Raw genomic sequence first — 10,469 nt, forward strand, 5'->3', positions numbered from 1 at the left:
ATATTCTTTGTAAGTACTATCTTTAGTTTGTATGTATATATGTCTCAAACTAAAATATATTTTTTGTGGGTTATACGCTTTTAAATTTTAAATAGGTTTCTATCTTGATATTAAATATATTTAGAGTCGTCGTAATATCCAAGTTATCAGAGTGGCGCAACCGGAAGCGTGACATGCTGATAGTGTGAGGGTGTTACATCCATGCAAGCACCGCCGAGTCCCAAGATAATCCAAGGCATCGCTGAAAGTCCTGAAGTAGGGGCAGCCACCGTAGATGGACCAAGTTGTTCGACTTGTTTGTCATCAGGTACCTCCCTATTAGTAATAGGATGAAACACCTCGCATACTGTCGGAGTATTTCTGGGTCGTCTGCCTGTGGCATCTGGCGGACACGGTCACGCAACCATGTAAGCTTTAGTAAGAATGACTCCTTCTTTTGCAACTCCTGCTGTGGAACTACCGGAGGCCTGGCACCGAGTAGCCGCTCGACTAACTCCCATGTCTCCATGCCGTACCACCTTTAGAAGTCACGAAGCACTCCCCAACCGGCTCCCACGTGTACACGTAATCCAAGGTGGTACGCCACGTCCTGCAGGGTGATAGTGGCCTCACCCATGGCAGATGGAACATGTGGGTCTCTAGACATCATCGCTCCACGAATACCGTGATCAAGGAGTTATCGAATACGAAATTTCTGAAAGGTACTATGGCGCTGAATCCAGCCTCCCTCAGATACGGGATGATGGCGTCGGGTGGTGATAGCGTGTGACTCACTCGTCGAGGTAGGAATAGGCGAGGCCTTTGACAAAAAAAAATATTTCACAATTATTAAAAATTAAAAATTTGTATAGGTCCATCAACATATTAAACTGTTTTGATTATTCTATACATTTGCTTAACAGAATTTTACACGTATATACTAATTGAATTTATGTCGACACGACATTTTTCGTTAAAATGTACTTACTTAACTAATACACATTTTCTCAATACGCTACGTGAAATTAAAACATTGAATAAAGTAATTAATAATCTAACTATCAAACTTTGACTTAACTTAATAATCTAATTATCAAACTTGGATAGTTAATAACTAAACAAGTTTAATCACCCGTGACATGCACGTGATAAGATTAAAATTATAATTTTAAGTTGTTATGTTAAATTTCATTTTAATTATAATAATTTAATTAATAAAAAAATAACTTGTATGCGTTGTTTTTTTTCTTAATATAGTGTTAATTGTATTAACTATAAAATAGTTATTTAATCTACTTTTTTCAATAATAATAAATAAAAATACATCAACTTAGTATCTAAGAAAAAAAGATGAGATAAAATCATAACACAATTCTAAAATAAAAGTTTAAATTAAACTATAATATCATTGCACAACACAAATTAAAAGTAATTTCACACTACAAAATACCACACAAATAGATAAATGACTTAAGCTTAATTATGCATTTTTTATTTATTTATGCAAACATGATAACACCATGGTCTATAAATGCTTAATGGATAACATATCATATATTGCTCTAAATGATGAGCACGGGAGTTGAAGAGTGTGTGCTGATCTATGTTCATGATAGTTGCCTTCTTGTGACGGCGCCTCATAGGAAGAAAAAGAATTGTTGTAAAAGCTACCCAATGAAAGAGTAATTGGTAAATGAATGATATTTTCTTCTAGCATATATGATCTTTTATAGTGGTAAAATAAAAATGGAATGAATAAAATTTTGTATTTTTATATTAGAAATAGAATTTGATATTTATCCTAATAAAATTAAATAATTAATTAGTTATATTTAAATAAATAAAATAAATTAAATAAAAATATTTTGAAGAATTAATCAAATCAATTAGTCAATACAAATAATTAGGACAATTAATTTTATTTGATTTATTGAATTCAAAAAATAAATTAGAAAATAATTGATTGAATTAATTAGTTGATATAATTAATTTATTATAATTGATTGGATTTAATAAATTAAAAAATAAATAGGAAAACATAGGAGACAGTGATTTTTTTTAACTAAATTAATATGTATTTATTGTATTTAATCAGTATAAATAACAAATCATCTATGTTATTATATATCTTATTTAATCTTGCATGGCACGGGTAATTATAAGTTATATTTTGATTTCTAATTATTTACGTACATTAATGATTAAAATATATAACATAAATATCGTAATTATTATAATTCTATGATATAATTATAATTAACATATTTTATCATAATTAAATATTGATTTGATATAATTATAATGAAAATATTTTCCCAAAATAATATAATCTACTATTATTCATCCACTAATTATTTGGCAATAAACTTTAATATGATTTTTTACATCTCTGCTATGGAAAATAACTACTTAGATATAATATGTAATATATTACTACCTTAATAAGTTAAGGCACAAACACATGATTTAATTAAGGTGATTGAAACTTGCACCAAACAGAATATGACCTCAATGAAATAAAAAAGGTATTCGATTTTGCATTAATTAGCTATTCGAAAAAATAACATACTCATTCATTATTCATGTTTCATTATATTTTTTAAATAATATATAGAAAATATATATCCTGTGTATAAAAATGTGACTATTAGTAATTTTATTAATAAACCTTTTTTTAAACTATTACTAATTTCAATTTTAATAGAAAATATGAGGAAATAATTTTGCTTGCCATAAATGATATACTAAAACGGTTAGTATATTATCTTCTATATGGTTAATTGAATTTATCAATGATTTTTCCGTGTAAATCGTTATTACCCAGTTTTTAATAACTACTTAATATATAAAATTTGAAATTAAAAATTGTTATTACTAATTCAATTAATTAGTTAATTGAGTAATAATTATCAAATTATTAAGGTGCAAAATCATTGATTTACTCAATAGATTTTCATATATTATTTATATTTCAATTACCCGTGCCATGCAATTTTTGTAATGTATGCAATTTTTTATGTCAGTTAATTTAATTAATTGGTAATTTTTGTCAAATTAATATTATTTATCAGTTAATAATACTATTATTAATAATTATTTTTTGCATTGATTTTTAAATCAATTATTAAATAATTATTTTTGTTAAGATAATTGTTTATAAATTATTTCAAATTATATTTTGTTAAGATATAATTATTTAGATTATTACTCATGGCACGGGTATAATTTTATTTTATACCAATTAATCAATTATAATTATATGACACGGGTGTAATTTCAATTTTATCCACTGATTATTGGCAAATAAATTTTATTCCAATTATAAATAAAATCTGTTTTTATTGGCAAATAAATTGTCTTTAGGTCAATGATTTAATATATGTGTAGGTTTATTTTTTTGTCAAATATAATGAAAATACAAATAAAGAAATAAAGGATAAAAATAAACTTAATAATATCTGACACTATTTCATTTTATTAAATTATTTAAAAATACCAAATCCACAAAAAATAATCGTAATATATAAATTGAGGCAATAATTTAAAATTCTATAATTATAATTTAATCAAATACTAATAGTAAAATCAAATTACCTAAACAATATTGAACATATTCTAGTCATTAGTCACGTATAGTATAGAATCATTCTTGTAACGACAACCAACTGAAATAACATCGTAAGTTTCAATATTTAGAATTCGTGCAAAATCACACCATCCTCTTATTAGATAAGCTTCATCATCCGCTATCCATGCAATGCGGTAAGGTATAGAATTGTCACACCAAGAAACCAAACTAACTCTTATTCCCCTCAATGGCATTGCATGCATGCAAAAGAAAGCAGGTAATTTCTGAAAAAAATCAAAATATATTAAAAAATTATTCTAATAATGAACAGCTTAAACTAAGAAAATTTAAATATATTACCAATAGTTGAAATTGCATATCTGAATTTGTCACAAATTTAGCAAAACTGAACTGAAACTGAGGGAATTCAATTTCATTATGTGCTCCACTTCGAAGATTTTCGAGCAGACGTAAAAAGCATGGAGGGGATGGAACTTGAACTTGCCCTATAAAATTTCGTGGATGCAATTCCTCAATCAAAAATCGAGCTCCTCCTAAGAAATCTAACTTTAACCACATTCCATTGGGTTAGTCATAATAAGTGAATAGATCCAACCATCCTTCGGTAAAGTAGAGACTATTGCCTCTTCTTTAAACGCTTATATCCATGTAGTTGGAACCCGAATCAGTGAAGACAACTCGATGAGGTATTTCATGGATGTGATGCATTGTAAATGATTGTGGCAAAAGACAATTGAACTGGAACATTAGACGATAAGAATAACTTTGAGTAACAACAAATAAAAAATTATCAAAAAAATAATATAATAGAATGAGTATATGAAAAATATTATAAAAAATTATAAATTGTACCTTAAAAGGATTAACTTCAATAAAAAACGAAGAATACATTCTTATTATATGAAGTAGTAAAAAAACACTAAATATAAAATTATGAATTAACTCTCAAATTTAGATTCATGTATCACAGGAAAACACTATATATAGACTTTAGTAAAACAAAAATAAATATGTAAATTATCTATTATTAATGTAATTTTTTAATAATGCATTAAATTTTGATTTAATACCATTATAATAAAGATATGTTTCTAAATTAGTATAATTATATATTATTCATTAAATATTAATTACAATATAATTATGTTAAAGATATTTTTTATAAAATAATTTAAAAAATTTATTTGATATACGTGAATTGGGTAACAAAGATTTATTATTATTATTATTATTATTATTATTATTATTATTATTATTATTATTATTATTATTATTGATATTATTATTATCATTAAAATTATTAAAAGTATTTTTAATTGATAATTGATAAATAATTTAATAGTGCATTAAATATTGATTTGATATAATTATAATGAAGATATGTTGCTAAATTAGTATAATTATATATTATTCATTTAGTATTAATTATAATATAATTACAATAAAATAATTTAGAATAGAAAAAAAATTTTATTGGTTTTGGAGGGAAAATGGAGGCATGAGAGATCGACACGTCACCTTTAGTAGTCAGGGGAAAACCCAGTTTTAGTATATTAAGTAGATTAAGAAATTAAGAAACGTGTGACAAATAAACTAACGTCAACGGTTGTAAAACATCTACCCCAACATTTAAACTCTAAATTAATAATTATGTAGTTAATAACTTAATTATTAAAAAATGATTATTAACTAGGGTTAAGTATGATTTTGGTCCATAACGTAGGGGCTGAAAATTTTTTTCGTCCTTCGCCTTTTTTTCGCTCCAAAATGGTCCCCAAAGTTTCAGTTTGTTTTAAAACCATCCTTCGGTCTAAAATGTCCCTATCCCTTCTTTCCCAAAATTATGCAAAGCACCAGCACCACCACAACCACCACCACCCACCACCTACCACCTACCACCGCCATCATCATCATCATCATCATCATAAGAACTCAGAATCAGAACCACCACCACCACCCTCCCACCCATTGCCACTTCATCACCATCCATCACACCAACCAAAACATCAGAAAATCAACATCATCATCGTCATCCTCATCAAATTCCAGAACTCAGAAAATCCAGAAAAATCAAACAACAATAATACTCAGAATCAAAAAATCATCATCATCATTAAGAACCCAGAAGAAGAAGAAGAAGCGGCGAGCGGCGATGCGGCGGCGGTGCGGCGGCATGGCGTCTCTCTCCCTCCCCCCACCTTTCTCCCCCCTCCCCCTCCCATTTTCTTTCTTTCTCGCCCCCCCACCCCGTTTCTCTGTATCCCCCTTTCTTTCTTTTTTTTATTTTATATTTATTTTATTTTAAAAAACTTTTAATGAGGGGTAATTTAGTAATAAAAAAATAAAATTGGTAAAAAGGACGATTTTAAAAAAAATCGAAACTTTGGGGACCATTTTGTAGCGAAAAAAAGGTCGGGGACGAAATAAATTTTCGGCCTCTACGTTAGGAACCAAAATCGTACTTATCCCTTATTAACTACTATCAGTAACTTTTCCTAATAATACAAATTGTATTCTAATTCTTGACAAATACCCTAACCATGGCTATACATATATAGGATTACATAAAACTCAAGATAATAAAACTAACCGCAAAGTCGGTTGCTTCGGTGTAGTGCCATGTCGCGTTCAGCCTGTTGATGTCCCTATCATATGCATCTGCGCGCGCCATCTTCATCTTACTCAATAATATGGTCAGAAAAGGATAGAAGAGAGGAGAAAATAGTCGAAAGGTTCGAACTGGGGCTAGAACCATGCTGTAAACGACATCTATATATAGGCGTCTCCCAACCTTATTTCGTTTACCGTATAAACGAGATAAGGTTGCACGGATTTTGTTTACTGTAATAAGCAAGATATACATGTGTTACGCGCACTAACTTTATCTCATTTACAATGCAAAAAAAAAAAAAACATAACTGTGAACGAGATAATGTTGGGAGACGTATTTTTATAATAATTTTTATAATTATTTATTTCAGTAAATAAAATATTTATTTAATTTATTTAAATAAAAAATCCAACAAAAGACGGTCATAATTTTATGAATGTGAAATAAAAGAAAATTTATTCTTCCCTTTTCCGAAAACCTATATATACTATTTAGACTTAGAGAATATATTTTTTCCGGATTTGTCATATATATTCTTTAAAAATAAAATCTTATGTAATTAACTAATTATTCATCAGCAGCGCTTGGTTAGATAAAATTGGACTACATTTATTTCTTATTCATTTTCTTCTTTACACCAACTTTTGGGGTAAGCAACATTTTTATTCTTCAATACTTGCAAAACATACATTATAATTTACTTTTTAATAAACTATTAGTATTATAATTCATTATATATATGCACATATTTTCTATATTATTGAATCTATCTGAAATGTTGATGGTTGAATCTTGAACGGGATTTAAAAGAAAAAAGAATGGTGGGAGGAGGAAGGAAACGACGTCGTAAGTGACTTGAACGGGTTATAAGTGAGGAGGGAGAATAGAGCGCAAAAGAAGGGGTTGAAGGGTATATGCGAGTGGAATATTTGGTTATTGAACTCAGTGCGGTTATGTTTTTGTTTCCCTTTTTTTTTTCTTTTTTCCCCTTTCTTTGCGTCGCCTATAAATCTTTACACTCTCCCTTTCACCTCTTTCACAACTACCCCTATCTCTGATTCCCACCATAAGTCATAACCTTCTTGGACTTGCAGGTTAGTGTTCACAACATCTTCTTGTTAATTCCCTAGCTCTCTCATGATTCCTACGTTTTCTTTGCCCTTTGCCGTCGCATTCATATTATTATTTAACTGTATGACTACCATGCCCCATGCATGCAACATATTTTCCATGGCTACTTACAAACGTTCTTGTTTTTTTTTTTCCGTATATTTATCAATTTTACAGTTTTCTCGTTTTCCACAATATATAATCGTCCTCCTATTTCATGATCATTCAGCTATTTGCATGGCTTCATGGTTTTGCATACCTGACTGAATCAATCAGAGTCAGTTGGCCTTTAATTAATTTCAGTTGTTCCTTACGAAGGATTAAGTTTTAGGAACCTAGTAATTTTCTCTATCTCATCATAAAGTTAGATATTTCCTGCTGATATTTTTCTTTGCTCCGTTTTGGAGCTTCTCCGTATTTTAACGGATCCTGATATGTTAATTATTTTCTCTGTTTCTTAATGGCGGCGCCCAGTGATAATGTCAATTTTCTTTTATTTTCGGGAGGTGTGTCCGTGTGTGTGAGGGAGCTAGGTATTCCTCTCAGGAATTCATTCACAGGGTTTTTCATTTTTATAAATCTTTTATTTTATTTTATTGTATTTTGTTCAATTCAATTACCGCATGGAGTTTGAAACTTTAGGAGATTATGTGTGCCCTCAGCAATTTTCTAACACATAGGGTTTTGTTAATTTGCATGTCTTGTGAATAACGTGCCTCGATTTGTTGAGTAACAGATTTTCAATTTTGAATTCAGAATTTCAATTTCAATTATGTTCTGGTGCTTGATTTAACACAAAATATTTGTATGCTTAAGTTCCATTTTTTTTTCAAAATGAAAAATAAGAAATAAAAATCAGAGCCCTCATAAATTGTCAAATCTGCCTCTTGGTTGCAGAGAAAGCAAGGCATTTAACAGAGAGAGAGAAAGAAGGGAGCTTGAAATTTTGGAGTGATGGCGAAGGAGCAAATGCAAGTTCTGAATGCACTTGATGTGGCAAAAACACAATGGTATCATTTCACTGCAATAATCATAGCTGGAATGGGGTTCTTCACCGATGCATACGATCTATTCTGCATATCCCTTGTGACAAAGTTGCTAGGCCGCATATACTACCACGTTGATGGTGCGGAAAAGCCCGGTACATTGCCTCCTAACGTATCAGCTGCTGTAAATGGTGTAGCTTTCTGTGGAACGTTGTCAGGACAACTCTTCTTTGGATGGCTTGGAGATAAGTTAGGCCGAAAAAAGGTCTATGGCATGACTCTGATGATGATGGTAATATGCTCCATTGGTTCTGGCCTTTCCTTTGGGCATAGTCCGAAATCCGTCATGGCAACTCTCTGCTTCTTCCGGTTTTGGCTTGGTTTTGGTATTGGTGGAGATTATCCGCTTTCTGCTACCATAATGTCCGAGTATTCTAACAAGAAGACTCGTGGTGCTTTCATTGCCGCGGTCTTTGCTATGCAAGGTTTTGGAATCTTGGCAGGTGGTATATTTGCGATCATAATTTCAGCTTCATTTAGAGACAGGTTTAATGCTGCACCCTATGAGGTTGATCCAGTTGGTTCAACTGTTCCACAAGCAGATTATGTTTGGAGAATAATTGTGATGGTTGGAGCACTCCCGGCTGCATTGACTTATTACTGGCGTATGAAGATGCCGGAAACTGCCCGTTATACTGCCTTAGTTGCAAAGAATCAAGAGCAAGCTGCAGCAGATATGTCTAAGGTTCTGCAGGTGGAGATTCAAGCTGAGCCAAGGAAGGAGGAGCAGGAAAAGGCTAAATATGCCTTGTTCTCAAAGGAGTTCCTTAGTCGCCATGGTCTACATCTGCTCGGCACAACAACCACATGGTTCTTGCTTGACATTGCATTTTACAGCCAGAATCTTTTCCAAAAAGATATCTTCAGCGCAGTTGGTTGGATCCCTCCTGCAAAAACCATGAATGCCCTTGAGGAGGTTTACAGAATTGCAAGGGCTCAAACACTTATTGCTCTTTGCAGTACAGTTCCTGGCTATTGGTTTACAGTGGCTTTCATTGACAAGATCGGAAGATTCGCCATCCAATTGATGGGGTTCTTCTTTATGACTGTCTTCATGTTTGCTCTCGCCATTCCTTACGACCACTGGACACACAAGGAGAATCGCATTGGATTTGTGGTGATGTATTCCTTAACTTTCTTCTTCGCAAATTTCGGGCCTAACGCCACCACGTTTGTGGTGCCGGCAGAGGTTTTCCCTGCTAGGTTCCGGTCTACATGCCATGGCATATCATCGGCATCCGGGAAGCTCGGAGCTATCGTAGGAGCATTTGGGTTCTTGTATTTGGCACAAAACAAGGACAAGAGCAAAGCAGATGCAGGGTACCCTGCAGGTATTGGTGTGAAGAATGCACTGATTGTGTTAGGTGTAGTTAACATTTTAGGATTCTTCTTTACATTCTTGGTGCCTGAGGCAAAGGGAAAATCTTTGGAGGAGATGTCAGGTGAGAATGAAGAGGAAGAAGTACCTCCCGAACTGTCAGAACAGCAGAGTTCTTACAGCAACAGAACTGTTCCATATGTTTAGGTTTATGTTACCATTCAGTAGTACTATTAGAATAAAATTTTAGTGTTTTTAATTGGGATAGGGAAATCACAAAATGTTTGCCTTGTCTTCTCTACATTTTTTTTTCTATTAAATTTTGTTTAGTCAATATGTAACAGAAACCGAGTGTTTGTTATATGAATATTGGAAAATACTAAGACGTGTTCAATTGACGTGTGACTATCATCATTGGAGTGTATAACAGTACTTTGAATAACCAAGTATCTCTCTGAACAACCTGTGTTAGTGTTTTCTTCATTTCTTTTGCCTTTCGACATTATTATTGCTTTTTCCTCTTAAGTCAAAGGAACACTATAATAGTTTATGAATGAAGTTGGACTTTTAATATTTAGTAATATAAATATGTTGAAAATCATACTAACTCATTTTTCTTCTTGGTTTGTGTGCTTCTTTTGAGTGTTTACCTGCACTATGTGCTAGTGTTAATATAGATTATTAAATTCGGAAGTTGAATAGACGCAAAATATGACCCGTGTGCTTACTAGTGGCAGTTCCAACTCTGTTTTCAGCATATAGCTTTTAACATCTTTGACTTGTGCCTTGAAAAATTTCTTTCCAATTGGAACTTGG

General features: G+C 31.6%; 1 protein-coding gene across 1 annotated transcript; it reads left to right on the forward strand.

Annotated features, from left to right (window-relative positions):
- Window positions 1-6,965: 6,965 nt before the first annotated feature.
- LOC112696318 (inorganic phosphate transporter 1-4) lies at window positions 6,966-10,064 on the forward strand. The gene is made up of 2 exons (XM_025749040.3): window positions 6,966-7,273; window positions 8,187-10,064. Exon 2 carries the CDS (start codon window positions 8,244-8,246, stop codon window positions 9,858-9,860), a length of 1,617 nt encoding a protein of 538 aa, XP_025604825.1. The 5' UTR covers window positions 6,966-7,273; window positions 8,187-8,243; the 3' UTR covers window positions 9,861-10,064.
- The last annotated feature ends 405 nt before the right edge of the window (window positions 10,065-10,469 follow it).

The sequence above is a fragment of the Arachis hypogaea genome, chromosome 6 (genome assembly GCF_003086295.3).
Source record: "Arachis hypogaea cultivar Tifrunner chromosome 6, arahy.Tifrunner.gnm2.J5K5, whole genome shotgun sequence".
Taxonomy (NCBI): domain Eukaryota; kingdom Viridiplantae; phylum Streptophyta; class Magnoliopsida; order Fabales; family Fabaceae; genus Arachis; species Arachis hypogaea.